The sequence below is a fragment of the Carcharhinus amblyrhynchos genome, chromosome 1 (genome assembly GCF_965287045.1).
Source record: "Carcharhinus amblyrhynchos chromosome 1, sCarAmb.v2.hapA, whole genome shotgun sequence".
Taxonomy (NCBI): Eukaryota; Metazoa; Chordata; class Chondrichthyes; order Carcharhiniformes; family Carcharhinidae; genus Carcharhinus; species Carcharhinus amblyrhynchos.
The window spans coordinates 144,930,038-144,945,991 of record NC_137324.1 but is presented as its reverse complement, the minus strand read 5'-3'; the positions used below and the strand labels follow the sequence as shown (position 1 = coordinate 144,945,991).

General features: G+C 43.8%; 1 protein-coding gene across 1 annotated transcript in view; it reads right to left on the bottom strand.

The window, feature by feature from the left end:
• Nucleotides 1–780: 780 nt before the first annotated feature.
• The window catches only part of rxfp1 (relaxin family peptide receptor 1), a 96,846-nt gene continuing 81,672 nt past the window's right edge, over nt 781–15,954 (bottom strand). The window contains exon 16 of the mRNA XM_080186472.1: nt 781–1,061. Coding sequence (XP_080042598.1) covers nt 781–1,061 — 281 coding nt within the window. The remainder of the gene's footprint in view (nt 1,062–15,954) is intronic.

The following is a 15,954-nucleotide window of genomic DNA, read 5'->3' as shown; positions in this document are numbered from 1 at the left end:
TAAGGTAAAACAACTTAATTATGTACAATGGGTAAAGAACTATAACGGTTCAACTAAAAAACATGAGTGTTTATATGGTCTTGCCATGCTTACTATAAACTGACATTGAAAGCTAGATTTTTCCTCAATTAGTGCACGATCAAGAGGTCCAGAAAGACATTGTCTTTATGCTGCAACAGATGATAACTGAATTTCAAAAACATATAACCTTTACATATTGAAATATGCCAACTGAGCAACATCCAGAAAATGAATTGTAGAAAAGTGACCCAAACTGATTAATGAAGGACCTGTGGTGTCACTGGTCTTTTCTATGACCAAAACTAAGACACACTAAATATAAAGTTGTACTTCATAAAAATGGAGAGTTTATTTAAATAGTAAATGATCTATACATATGCATTAAAGAACTGTGCAAAGCCACTGAAAGTTTATTAAAACATGGTTCAAGTCATTTGTTAGGATTTCTGAGGTAAAAATTTGGTAAATGTGATGTATGGCAGGACACCAAAGGAGCTGTGTTTATTTTTACATTCAATATAAGATACACCGAATGCATGGTAAGGGTAAGTCAAAAATACCAAAAAGCAAAACATATCAAAATTTAAGCTTGCTCCAAAATAAATAAGTTGAAACTTTATTTTTGCTTCAATCTTGGCAATGCTTTCAGCCCCAGGTTTTCAGTTAAATGTGATCACTTTGTGATATGACAGTACCCACCTTGGGCTAAATTTTTGATACAAAATTGTATAAGAGCAGTTTCTATGCAAGTGTTCAGCTTCATGGTGATTCACGAGTCAGTGAAACTTCTGAAGGATGTTGTAAAAGTTCACTTTTTCCTACCGTTGGTATAGTCTCTTGCAATGGCCACATTTCCAAATGGATGAATGACGGTGTATAATTTTTCTGGTACAGCTTATTTACGAATCCTCTATTTTTATAGTTGTACCAATACTGTAGTATCATTTCCTTAAAAGGTCGAGTTGTTAGAGTGTAGAGGATTGGGTTTAATGCACTATTTATTGGTAATATGAATATGACCACCCATGAACTTATGGTACCTGTTTGGAAAATGCAAACAAATATGAGAATTCCAAGTGAAAACACATAAAATTACATTCAAATATGCTATGCCCACTGTTTCTTTTGTGGGCCTGATAGCATAAATCCATGTCTTCATCTTCATTTTGCATAACAATGTGGAACCTCTCACTTCCATCACACATAGCAAATTATTAGCAATTTTAAAAAAAAGTCCTTTAATCTTGTTATTGTTACAAGAATGATTCTAAACAGGATCAACTAATATTTTGAATATTTTTGTAAAGAGAGACGTTGCCGAAATATTTTTCTTACACTCGTCAGGGATGATCTTACCAAAAATTCTAAGTCCAGGAAGGGTGGGGAAATGGAAGAGTTTTTCATCCATTTTTTTGAACAAGTTCAAATCCAGAATTTTATGCACTTAGTGCATGAAAAAAATGGGCTAAACCATTCCTCCTCGCCTGTTAGGGAAGGGGTGGGGCTTAAATCGTTAGCCAGTTTGCTAACAGAGGACATAAGAAATAGGAGCAGGAGAAATAGGAGTAGGCCATCTAGCCCTTTGAGCCTGTGGCTGCACGTGCAATTGCAACCAGCAGGGGCTTGCCAAGTCTGAGAGGTCTGTCAGGCCTCTGTTGTGAACCCCCCCAACTATCATGGGGCCCTGCAGCTGATCACAGGCCCCACACCGTCCGGAAATATCATACCCCCTCCCACCCAGACTGATTATGCCTCCTCCCCCCTCCACTGATCTCCTGCAGAATGATAGCGAGGACCCCCCCCCCACCCTCTCATGATCTGAAGAAAGTCAGCAGGGTCCTCTCTCCCCCCCATTGCTCTCCTACAAAGTAGCAGTGAGGTTCCTCCTCCTCCTTACCTGATCAGCCAGCCTTAGCCTGGCCCCGTACCCATAACCCCCACCTTTTCAGGTCCCACCCCCTTGAGCTCTGCCCATTTAGTCCCTGCCCCCATAGGCTCTGCCCCTTCAGGTCTCACTGCCCAGTGGACTGTGTCAAGGTGCTCCTTGCACAATGCCAGAGCACCCTTGCCCTTGTCCTTCTCAGAGGGTCTTCAATGGCCTTTGATTCTACTGGCGAGGCCATCACGACTGGTGCCTGTTCACAGGGACCATATGTAATCCTCGCCAGAGAGAACCTCTCCCACTGAGGCCACAATGCCAGGTGAGCCGGGATGATTGTGTCCTGGGTTTGCTAATCACATGGAAATGAACCTTTACATATATATAAAAGCTTATTCAACTTCTCACTGGAAATAGGCAGGAGGCTGAATGCACCGGAGATCCGGTGCTATAAGATCACGAGAGGCGAGAAATTGAGCATGAACCTGATTTCTCAGCTCTCAAGCTATTTTATTGGCTTGCTCTGCCCATCGTGTCAATTGCAAGAATGCCAAATTTCAAAACATCACAACAATTTATATTACAGGAATAAAGGGCAAGTTAATTCTGACTGGCTGATGAAGCTCCTAGATAATGAGACCAATGGGATGAACGAGTACACTATCAAGGGCAGGAGTCTTAGCAGTGTTGAAGAGCAGAAGGATCTTGGGGTCCGGGTCCACAGGACTCTTAAATCAGCCTCGCAGGTGGAGGATGTGGTCAAGAAGGCATACGGTGTACTGGCCTTCATTAATCGAGGGATTGAGTTTAGGGGTCGGGAGGTAATGCTGCAACTTTATAAGTCCCTTGTCAGGCCCCACTTGGAGTACTGTGCGCAGTTCTGGTCGCCTCACTATAGGAAGGACGTAAAAGCTATTGAAAGGGTACAGAGGAGATTTACAAAGATGTTGCCTGGATTGGGAGGCATGCCTTCGTCCCTGGAGAGACGAAGGTCGAGAGGCGACCTGATAGAGGTTTATAAAATGTTGAGAGGAATAGATAGGGTGGATTCTCAGAGGCTATTTCCCCGGGTTGAAATGGTCGCTACGAGAGGACACAGATTTAAGGTGCAGGGAAGCAAGTACAGAGGTGATGTTAGGGGTAAGTTTTTCACTCAGAGGGTGGTGAGTGAATGGAATCGGCTGCCGTCAGTGGTGGTGGAGGCGAACTCGCTGGGGTCTTTTAAAAGACTTCTGGATGAGTATATGGGATTTAATGGGATTGGGGGTTATAGATAGGTCTATGGATTGGTAGGTATTGATGTGATCGGCGCAACTTGTGGGCCGAAGGGCCTGTTTGTGCTGTAGTGTTCTATGTTCTATAATTCAAAACATATGTTCATATTAGTTCCATTTTTATTAATTTCTTAGTTAATAGGTTTCCTTTTCAATGGTATAGTGGGTGCAATGTAGCAACTTGATAACCATGTTCCATTTATTTGTGAGAGACCATTAGAAACGAATTAATTTACATTGAAAGCGTGCGTGTGAAAAATCTGAATCTAATATCCTCCAACAAATAAGCCATTTAAAATGCATCTTATTCCCCCTCTATGGAACAATTATAAAGCAGGTACTAGTGCACAAACCTTTGAAGATGAGACGACAGGCCAACAAAGCAGCAAAGTTCATTCCTGGGATGGGCAAGACCAGCACTTATTCTACATCCTTAATTAACCTTGAAGAGATGTTGGTGAGCTGCCTTCTTGAACTGCAGCAGTCCTTGTGGTGTAGGTATACCCATAGTGCAAGCAAGTTCCAATATTTTGACTCATTAATTGTGAAGAATTGGTAATATGGTTCCAAGTCAGGATGGTGTGTGTTTCGGAGATTAACTTGCAGGTGGTGGTGTTCCCATGTGCCTGCTGCCCTTGTTCCAGACGAATGAGCTTGTGGTTTGAAAGAGTTGTCGGTGGAGCCTTTGTGAGTTGCTGTAATATGACTTGTGGGTGGTAAACACTGCTGGCACTGTGTGCTGGTGGTGAAGGGAGTGAATGATTAAGGCAGTAGATAGGATCAGATTAAATGGGCTGCTTTGTTGTGAATGGGATTGAGATTGAGTGTGATTGGAGGTGCATCCATCCAGACGAAGAGTCAGGTGATGAGTTATTGTAGGATTTCCAGTCTCTACCTGTTTTTGTAGACACTTAAATGCCTGTTTCAGTTTGAGTTTATGGTCAACAGATATTGATGGTGGGGAACCCGGAAGTGAAAATGCCATTGTATATCAAGCGGAGAGGCATAGATTCTCTTTTGTCGAAAATGTTCACACACAATAAACACAACTCTTTTGATGCACTGAATGTGACTTGCTGCTTATCAGCTCAAACCTGAATATTATCCAGGTCTTGCTGCATGGGGGCATGGATTGCCTCAGTATCTGAGGAGTTATGAATGGTATTGAACACTGCAATCATCAACATACCTCCCCACTGCTGACCTTACGTTGGAAGGAAGGTCCTTGATGAAGCAGCTTAGATGGTTGCACTTAGGACATTACCCTGAGGTGATATCATGGGACTGAACTGATTGGCCTCCAATTCCCACAATCATCTTTCTTTGTGCAAAGTATGATTCAACCAGTGAAAATTTTTCCTTCAATTACCATTGATGTCAATTTATGTAAGGTCTTCTTGATGCCACATTAAGTCAAATGTTGACTTGATGTCAAGGGCAGTCACTCTCACCTCAAGTCTGAATTCAGCTCTTTTGTCCATGTTTGAGCCGAATGACGTTTGGAATGGCATGGTCATAGCAGAACCCAAACTGAGCATGGATGAACAGGTCAATGCTAAGTAAGCACCACTTTGATAGCACTGTTAACAACAGCTTCTGTCATTTTGTGGTTGACTAGGATTAGGCTGGTGAGTGGTTATTGGCTGAATTTGGTTCATTCTGCTTTTTGTGGACAGGACATAGACAGGACAGGATGGGCAATACAACGGGATATAGATGGGCTGGTATATTGGGCAGATATATGGCAAATGGAGTTTAATCCTGATAAATGTGAGATGATGCATTTTGGCCAGAATAATGTAGGGGGGAGTTATATGATAAAGGGTAAACCTATAAAGAGTATAGAAACACAGTGGGACCTGGGGGTGCAAGTGCACAAGTCTTTGAAGGTGGCAGTACAAGTGGAGAAGGTTGTGAAGAAAGCTTATGGTATGTTAGCCTTTATAGGAAGGGGTATAGAGTATAAGAGCTGGAGTCTAATGTTGCAGTTGTATAGAACGTTGGTTAGGCCGCATTTGGAGTACTGGTCGCCTTACTACTGGAAGGACGCGGAGACCCTGGAGAGAGTGCAGAGGAGGTTTACCAGGATGTTGCCTGGTAATGGAAGGACTGAGTTATGAGGAAAGATTGAGCAAATAGGGGCTGTTTTCCCTTGAAAGACGGCGACTGAGGGGGGATCTAATAGAGGTATATAAGATTATGAAGGGTATAGATGGAGTAAACAGAGGTAAACTATTTCCTATGTTAGAAATGCACAGTACGAAGGGCCATGGGCTTAGGGTGAGGGGGGAGAGGTATGACATGGATATTAGAGGGAGGTTTTTCACACAGAGGGTAGTGGGGGTATGGAATGCTCTGCCAAGCAAGGTGATGGAGGCAGGCACGCTGGAGTTGTTTAAGAGTTACTTAGACAGGCACATGAGTGGGTTGGAGATGGAAGGATATAGGAGATTGTTTTAAATAAGGTTCAGTAGCATTGGGACGTCCCTGGTAATGTATAAGGATGTGGAATGATACTAATGTTTTTCTCTTTTAATTCACAGGTTTTAAGTCGGTCCGCCCTGTTGTCCAACGAGGGGCATACACGTGATGGGTCGTACAAGGGCTGCTCTTGGATGTTCGACAGTAGCCTAGTACTTCATGTCGTTAGTGTACACTTAAACTGGACCAGATGCTGGGCAACACGACAGCTCAGTGACTATCACTGTTTGCTGTGCAGACACATGGATTTGGGCCAACGTCTGTGGGAGTTTGCGCATTGTCCCCGTGCTTGTGTGGGTCTTCTCCGGGTGCTGCGGTTTCCTCCCATACCCCAAAGTTGTGCTATTAGGCTGTTTGGAGGTAATAAATTGTCCCTAAATTAGTTTTCCCTCTATGTGGAATGCCATAAGCATAGATAAGGGTCATGGGTGGAGTGGGGACTAGTAATGTTAAAATGGCGGCGTGGGCTCATTGGGCTGAAGGGCCTGTTTCCCAGGCTGTTTTTGTTCTTTGTTCTTTGACATGCCTGAACAATGTTCCACTTTCATGGGTAGTTGCACTGAAACAGCTTGGCTAGGGACATGGTTAGCTCAGGAGCACAAGTCTTTAGTACAGATGTTGTCAGGGTACATCACCTTTGCTTTATCTTGTGCCATCTTAAATCATGTGGAGCAATCAAATTGGCTGAAACCTGGCATCTGTGATGATGGGAACTTCAGGAAGAGGCTGATATAGATCATTTACTTGGTATTTCTAACTGAAAGTGGTTGTGAATGTTTCACCTTGTCTGACACGCTAGCCCTTGTCCTCATTGAGGATGGGGATGTTTGTGGCTTACTTGTCTGTTTAGTTGTTTAATTGTTCACTACCATTCACAACTAGATATGGCAGAATTCTGACCTAATCAGTTGGTGTGGGATCAGTTAGTTCTGCATATAGCATGCTGCTTCTGCTGTTTAACTTGTATGTATTCTGATGTTGTAGTGGTGTTGTAGCTTTTCTAGACTTGCACCTCATTAGGTATGGCAGCTGGTGATTTAGGCATGCTATATTATCTCCTTACTGAAACAGGATTGATCCCCTGCCTTGGTAGTAATGATAGAATGAGGGATCTGTATGACCATTAAGTTCGTTTGTGGTTGAATACAGTTCTGCTGCTGCTGATGTCTCACATGGCCTCATGGGTTCTCAGTTTTGAGCTGCAACCCCATTTATCCAATCCACTTAGTAGTAATCTCATGCAACACAATAGATTGTGTCTGCAGTGTTAAGATGGGACTTTGTTTCTACAAGTATTAAAGGTGGTCATTCTTGCTTTTACTGACATGGACCAATGTATCTGCAACATGTAGATTGTAAGGATAAAGTCAGGTAGGTTTTTCCCTCGTTGGTTCCTTCACCACTTCAGCAGGCTCTGTCTGGCAGTCAGGTCCTTCAGGATGTGGCCAATTCAGTCAATAGTGGTCCTTCTGAGCCATCCTTGGCTGAAATCCTCCACCCAGAGTATATTCTGTGTCCTTGGCACACTTGATGTTTCTTCCAATTGGTCTTCAATATGGAACAGCAATGACTCTTTTAGAACATAGAACCCTACGTTGCAGAAACAGGCCCTTCGGCCCATTGAGTCTGCACCAACCACAATCCCACCCAGGCCCTATCCCCCCATATCCCTACACATTTACTCGCTAATCCCTCTAACCTACACAACCCAGGACACTAGGGGGCAATTTTGGCATGGCCAATCAACCTAACCTGCACATCTTTGGACTTGATGTCCATAATTGTTGATCTTGTTTTACTTTTGAGCTTCTGGGGATTCTCTTGAATGTTTGCATAACAATGTGCATGTTATTGATGTTTTTCTCTTTTAATCCACAGGTGCTTCGGTCCGCCTTGTTGTCCAACAAGGGGCATACACGCGATGGGTCATATGAGGGCTGCTCTTGGATGTTTCGAGAGTAGCCTAGTGCTTCACATCGTTAGTGTACGCTTGAACTGGACCAGATGCTGGGCAACACGACAGCTCAGTGACTATCACTGTTTGCTGTGCAGATACATGGATTTGGGCCAGTGTCTGTGGGAGTTTGCACATTCTCCCTGTGCTTGCGTGGGTTTCCTCTGGGTGCTCCGGTTTCCTCTCACACCCCAAAGATGTACTCTTCGGCTGACTGGTGTAACAAATTGTCCCTAAATTAGTCTCCCCTCAGTTTGATTTCCAATGTGGAGTGCCATAAGCGCAAACAAGGGTCACGGGTGGAAGAAGGGACTCACAAAGTTGAAATGGCGGCACGGGCTCGTTGGACCGAAGGGCCTGTTTCCCGTGCTGTGTGTTGTGCTGTGTTGTGTTGACTCATCAGCTGAGAGAGGGCAGTAGGTGGTCATGAGCAGGAGGTTTCCTTGCCATGTTTGACCTGATGCCATTGAATGTTATAGGATCTGGAGTCAATGTTGAACATTCCAAGGCCCACGCTTCCCAACTATATATGACTTTATGGCCACTTCTAGCATGTACGTCCTGCCCAGGGGACAGAACTTACCCAACAATAATGTTGGAAGAGTCTGGGTCATTGGCTATAAGATCTGATTCGCTAAGTATCATCATGTTGGGTGTTAGAACATAGAACATTACAGCGCAGTACAGGCCCTTCGGCCCTCGATGTTGCGCCGACCAGTGGAACCAATGTAATGACCCTCTAACCTAAACTATTCCAATGTTATCCATATGCCTATCCGCTGACCATTTGAACGCCCTTAAAGTTGGCGAGTCCACAACTGCTGCAGGCAGGGCATTCCACGACCTTACTACCCTCTGAGTAAAGAACCTATCTCTGACATCCGTCCTATAATTACCACTTAATTTAAAGCTATGTCCCCTTGTGTTAGCCATCACCATCCGAGGTAAAAGGGTCTCACTGTCCACCTTATCCAATCCTTTGACCATCTTGTATGCCTCAATCAGGTCACCTCGTAACCTTCTTCTCTCCAATGAAAATAACCTCGAGTCCCTCAGCCTTTCCTCATAAGACCATCCCACCATACCAGGCAACATTCTGGTAAACCTCCTCTGCACCCTTTCCAATGCCTCCACATCTTTGTTATAATGCAGCAACCAGAACTGTACGCAATACTCCAAGTGCGGCCGCACCAGAGTTTTGTACAGTTGTAACATGACCTCACGGCTGCGAAATTCAACCCCTCTACCAATAAAAGCTAACACACCGTACACCTTCTTAACAACCTTATCAACCTGGGTGCCAACTTTCAGGGAGCTATGCACATGTACCCCGAGATCTCTCTGCTCGTCAACACTACTAAGAGTCCTTCCATTAGCCCTATATTCTGTACTCCTGTTATTCTTACCAAAGTGAATCACCTCACACTTTTCCGTATTAAACTCCATTTGCCACCTCTCGGCCCAGCTCTGCAGCTTATCTATGTCCCTCTGCAAACTGTAACATCTATCCTCACTGTCTACAACTCCTCCAACTTTGGTGTCGTCAGCAAATTTACTAATCCATCCTTCTACATCCTCATCTAGGTCATTTATAAAAATGACAAACAGCGGTGGCCCCAAAACAGATCCTTGAGGATCACTTGTAACTGAACTCCAGGTTGAATATTTCCCATCAACCACCACCCTCTGTCTTCTATCAGCTAGCCAATTCCTGATCCAAACTGCTAAATCACCCTCAGTCCCATGCATCTGCATTTTCTGCAATAGCCTACCATGGAGAACCTTATCAAACGCTTTGCTAAAATCCACATACACCACATCAACTGCCTTACCCTTATCCACCTCTTTGGTCACCTTTTCAAAAAACTTGATAAGGTTTGTGAGGCACAACCTACCCTTCACAAAACCGTGTTGACTATCCCTAATCAATTTATTTCCCTCTAGATGATTATAATTCCTATCCCTTATAATTCTTTCCAAAACTTTGCCCACAACAGAAGTAAGGCTCACTGGTTTATAATTCCCAGGATGGTCTCTACTCCCCTTCTTGAACAAGGGGACAACATTTGCTATCCTCCAGTCTTCCGGCACTATACCTGAAGCCAATGACGACATGAAGATCAAAGCCAAAGGCTCTGCAATCTCCTCCGTAGCCTCCCAGGGAATCCTAGGGTAAATCCCATCCAGCCCATGGGACTTATCTATTTTCACACTCTTAAGAATTGCCAACACCTCCTCCTTATGTACCACAATCCCGTCTAGTCTACTACCTGGTATTCTCCTTGACTACACTGACTTTTTCCTGAATACTGATGAAAAATACTCATTCAGTGCCTCTCCTATCTCTTCAGGTTCCACGCACAACTTCCCACTGCTGTCTCTGACTGGCCCTAATCTTGCCCTAACCAATCTTTTATTCTTGACATACCTGTAGAAAGCTTTAGGATTTTCCTTGATCCTATCCGCCAAAGTCTTCTCATGTCCTCTTCTAGCTCTTCTTAACTCTCTCTGTAGCTCCTTCCTGACTAATTTATAACTCTCCAGTGCCCTAACTGAGCCTTCATGTTTCATCTTTACATAAGCCTCCTTCTTCCTCTTCACCAGAGATTCAACTTCCTTAGTACACCACAGTTCCCTCGCTCGACCACTTCCTCCCTGCCTGACAGGTACATATTTATCAAGGACTCGCAGTAGCTGCTCCTTGAATAAGCTCCACATTTCAGATGTTCCCAGCCCTTGCAGTTTCCTACTCCACCCTATGTATCCTGAATCCTGCCTAAAAGCCTCATAATTACCTTTCCCCCAGCTATAACTTCTGCCCTTTGGTATATGCCTATCCCTTTCCATCACTAAGGTAAACGTAACTGAATTGTGGTCACTATCACCAAAGTGCTCACCTACCTTCAAGTCTAACACCTGGTCTGGTTCATTACCCAGTACCAAATCCAATGTAGCTTCACCTCTTGTTGGCCTATCTACATACTGTGTCATGAAACCTTCCTGCACACATTGGACAAAAACTGACCCCTCTAACGTGCTTGAACTATAGCTTTTCCAATTGATATTTGTAAAGTTAAAGTCCCCCATAACAACTACCCTGTTACTTTTGCACCTATCCAGGATCATCTTTGCAATCCCTTCCTCTACATCTCTGGAACTTTTTGGAGTTCCTATAAAAAACTCCCAACAGTGCGATCTCTCCTTTCCTGTTTCCCAATCTCAGCCCATACTACCTCAATAGACAGGTCCACATCAAATGTCCTTTCTGCCACCGTAATACTGTCCTTGACTAACAATGCCACGCCTCCCCCTCTTCTACCACCTTCTCTGCTCTGACTGAAACATCTGAACCCCGGAACCTGCAACAACCATTCCTGTCCCTGCTCTATCCATGTCTCTGTAATGGTAGGCAAACTATGGGATGGCTCTCCTATTTTTGGCACAAATCCCCAGATGTTAGTGAGGGGGACTTAGTAGGGTCAACACTCAATGTTGGGTGGTTTGTCCAGTTTTAATCTTATTCCGCATTTCTGTAGGGTTTGATATAAGTGAATAGTTTGATAGACTGTATCAGAGGGCAGGTATGACTCAACTACATTGCTGTTTGTCTGGAATATCATGTAATTTAGACCTGCTAAGGATGACAGATTTCCCTCCCTGAAAAACAATAGTGGACCAGGTGGTTTTTTAGGATAATCCAGTAGTTTCTTGATCATCATTACTGATATTAGCTTTATTATGTGTGGAGTTGTGAATGGAACTGAGGGCTGCAATTTATCAGTGAGCAATCCTGACTTTAAGATTGAGGGAAATTATTGATGAAGCAGCTGAAGAAAGTTGAACTGAAGATATTGTCTTGAGGAACGCCTGCAACAATATCTTATCACCTCCAGTAACCACAGCTATCTTCCTTTGTGCCAGGTTTCAATCAGAGGAGAGTTTCCCTTGATTCTCATTTGTTTCAATGTTGTTCTACATCCTTGATACTGCATTTGATCAAATACTGCCTTGATATTGACGACAGTCAATGTCATCTCTGGATTCCAACTCTTTTGTCCATGTTTGGACAAAGGTTGTAATGAGGTCTGGAGCCAAGTGGATTTGGTAGAATGCAGCCAGTTCTACACCCTGTTTTACTTTGAGCAGCTTATTGCTTCAATAATCATTTAAATATGTGTCACATAATAGCAGTGTTTTTATCACCTCTCATCACTTTGCTGATGGTTGAGACTAGACTAATGAGGCATTTTTTTGATGGGATTGGATTTGTGCTGCATTTTCTAGACAGATTATACCTGGGAAATTTTTCAGAATGTCGAGTAAATGTCAGTGTTGCAGTGGTACTGAAACAGCTTGGCTTGAGATGTGGCTATTTATGGAGGACATCGTCATTTCTACAGCAAGGTTGTTGCCAGGACCTATAACTTTTACTGTGTCCAGCGCCTTCTTGATATGTGGAGTGATGGAATTGGCTGAAGACCGGCTTATGGGCTGCTGAGGATCCCTGAAGGATGCTGATATGGATTATCAACTGAGTACTTCCGACTGAAGATGTTTGCAAATGCTTCAGCTTTTTTACTTGCACTGGTTTACTTACTGGGCTCTGTGCCATCACCGAGGATGGGGACATTTATGGAACCTCCTCCTCCAATAGTTGTTGCGTTTGGGGTTGTTCCAGAGTGCAAAGCCTTTGCTCTATTCAACACATTCAACTGTTTGATGATATCATGAATTGAATTGTAATAAAACTAGTGTTTGTCATGGTGTGGACCTCAAGGAGGCAAATATCGATCATCCACTTGGTACTTCTGGCTGAAGATGCTTCAACCTCATCTGGGCTCTACCATTATTTAGGATGGAAACTGTTTTATGAACCTCTGGTAGTTGTTTTATTTCCCACATCCAGGTTACAAGTGGCTATGGCACAACTGCAAGACTTTGATCTTGTGAGTTTGTTGTGGCATTGCTTATCTCTGTAGCACATTGTTCCCATTGTTTATTATGCATGTAGTCATGTGCTGGAGTTTCAATTGGTTGGCACCTCCTTTGTGGTGCTGAATCTGGCATGCTTTCCTACACTCATTTAACCAGGGTTAGACCCCTCCATAGCGTTATGGTAATATTCGGTGATATGTTTGCCCTTAAGGTTATAGATTATGGTGGAAAGGATGAAGATAGCAAGGGCACAGAATGTAAACACTGAGGACTGCAAGGCCACACTCTCCTTTTCCTATACCACCATGTTGCCATCTCTATTCTGATATTGGAACATGGCATATTAGGGACAGTGATTGTCTTCAGTCCCTAGAACAAATTCTATTCCCTCACCATTGAGTTCATCCCTCTTCTAAACAACTGTCTAAGATTGAACATTCACAACCATGCTGTTATATTTGACCTCAAGATGAAGTTCCTAACCAACATCTGCACCATTAATGATTAGCTATTTCCACCTTGCATGATAACATCCGACTTCCATTTTGCATCTGCTTATCTGCTGTTGAAACCCTCATACATACTTTTCTTATCTCTAGTCTTGATTATTCCAAACTCCTGGCTGATCTTCCATATCCTATCCCTCGAAAATTTGAGAAAATTCAAAATTCCGAACTCACGCTAAGCCCTGCTCATCCATTTCCTCTCCCAATCAAACAATGCCTTAATTTTAAAATCCCCCCATCATGGTTTCGCAATTCTATTTCTGCATACTCCTTCAGCCATATAATTACCCATGATTTCTGCACTATGCCAGTTACATACTTTAAGCATTTCTGATTTTAGTTGTTCCTCCACTGGTGGTCAGGCCTTCTATAGCATTCATTTTCATTACCTCTCCACCTCCTTTTATTTTTTCAGTGGGTGCGAGTGTCACTGCCAAGGTTGTTGTCCATTATTCATGGCCCATTGGTAATTGCCCAAGAGAAGCCTTTTTGAACGGCAGCACCCACAGTACTGTTAGGGAGGGAGTCCCAAGATTTTGACCCAGTGACAAATGATGGTATGGTGATATATTTCCAAATCGGGATGATCTGGAGGAGAACTTATAGGTGGTGATGTTTCCAAGAAGCTGCAGTCCTTATCCTTCTAGATAGAAGTTTCAGTTTGCAAGGTACTGTTGAAGGAGACTTGGCAAGGTCATAGAATCATAGAATCCCTACAGTGCAGAAGTAGGTCATTCGATCATCATGTCTCTATCGACTCTCCAACAGACATTTTACTCAGGTCCATCTGCCACCCTATCCCCGTGACCCCCCCTAATCCCACCCTAACCTGCACATCTTGGAATGCAAAGAGCAAATTGATCATGGTCAAACTACCGAACCTGCACATCTTTGGAGAGTGGAAGGAAACTGGAGCAGCCAGATGAAACTCATGCAGATATGGGGAGAATGCACAAACTCCACATGGACAGTCACCCAAGACTGGAATCAAACCCGGATCCCTGGTGCACTGCAGCAGCGTGCGAACCACTAATAATGGAGGGTGTGAAAGTTAAAGTGGTGGATGGGGAGAATATTAAGCAGGCTGCTTTTTCCTGGATGGTGGTGTGCTTCAAGCAAGTGGGGATTACTCCATTACATCTCTGATTTGTGCCATCAATGGAGATTCAGGAAATGAGTTACTCACCCAGCCTCTTACCTCCCCTCGTAGCCACAGTATTTATATGGTGGATCCAGTTGAGCTTCTGCTCAGCAGTAAACCCCAGGGTATTGATGGTATAGTATTCAATAATCGTAATGCCATTGAATGTCAGGAGGAGTTGCTTAGATTCTCTCTTGCTCTCAATTTCCTGACACTTTTTTGGCCCTGGAGGGAGTGCAGAGGAGGTTTACTAGGCTGATACCGGAGTTGAGGGGGTTGAGCTATGAGGAGAGGCTGAATAAACTAGGCTTGTACTCGCTAGAGTTTAGAATAATGAGGGGAGATCTCATTGAGACGTATAAGATGATGAATGGGATGGATAGGATAGAGATGGAGAGACTCTTCCCGCTCAAAAAAGACAGTAGGACTAGGGGGCACAGCCTCAAGATAAAGGGGAGGCGGTTTAGAACGGAGTTGAGGAGGAACTTCTTCACTCAAAGGGTGGTGAATCTCTGGAATTCTCTGCCCGTTGAAGTGGTGGAGGCTGCCTCGCTAAATATTTTTAAGAAGCGGGTTGATGGGTTTTTGATAAGAGAGGGGATTAAGGGTTATGGGGAGAGGGCGGGAAAGTGGAACTGAGCCACAACAGATCAGCCATGATCTTATTGAATGGCGGGGCAGGCTCGAAGGGCTAGATGGCCTACTCCTGCTCCTATTTCTTATGTTCTTATGGTACAAATGCTAATTGAGACTTATTAGTCTAAGCTTAAACATTGTTCAGTTCTTGCTGCATATGGATAAGGACCACATTAAGGTGTCATGGATGGTGCTGAAGTGAACATTCCATTTCCGATCTTATGAAGGAAGGAAGGTCATTGATGAGGCAGCTGAAAATGGTTGGGCTTAGGGACTCCTGTAACTATGTCCCAGGACTGAGACGATTGACTTCGATTAACCACAATCATCTTCTTTTATGTTTTATATATCTCCAACCAGTGGAGAGTTTTCCCCGTACCCCACTGACTTCAGTTTTGCTAGGGCTCCTCAATGCTACACTCAGTAAAATGGTGCTTTGATGTGAAGGATAGGCACTTTTAGAATCACAGAATCCCTACAGTGCAGAAGGAGGCCATTTGACCCATTGAGCCTGCACTGACAACACTCCCACTCAGGCCCTATCCCTGTAACTTCATGCACCTTTTAAAAGATGTATTTATTAGTGTCACAAGTTGGTTTACATTAACACTGCAATGAAGTTACTGTAAAAATTCCCTAGTTGCCACACTTTGTTCCGGTATACTGAAAGAAATGTTAGTATGGCCAATCAACCTAACCATCTTCTGTAGTGTGGGAAGAAATCAGAGCACTTCAAGGAAACCCATGCAGACATGGGGGGAACGTGCAAACTCCACACAGTCAATGAATCCTATACTGCAGAAGGAGGCCATTCAGCCCATCGAGTCTACTCCGACCACAATCTCACCCAGCCCCTATCCCCATAACCTCATGCATTTACCCTAGCCATTCCCCCAGACACTAAGGGACAATTTATCATGGCCAATCCACCTAACTTGCTCATCTTTGGACTGTGGGAGGAAATTGGAACAACCGGAGAAAACACACACAGACATGGGGAGAAAATGCAGACTCTGCACAGACAGTGACCCAAGCTGGGAATTGAACCCAGGTCCCTCGTGCTGTAAGGCAGTCGTGCTAATCACTGTGCCACTGTGCCGCCCAAACTTCACCAGAGATAGCATATG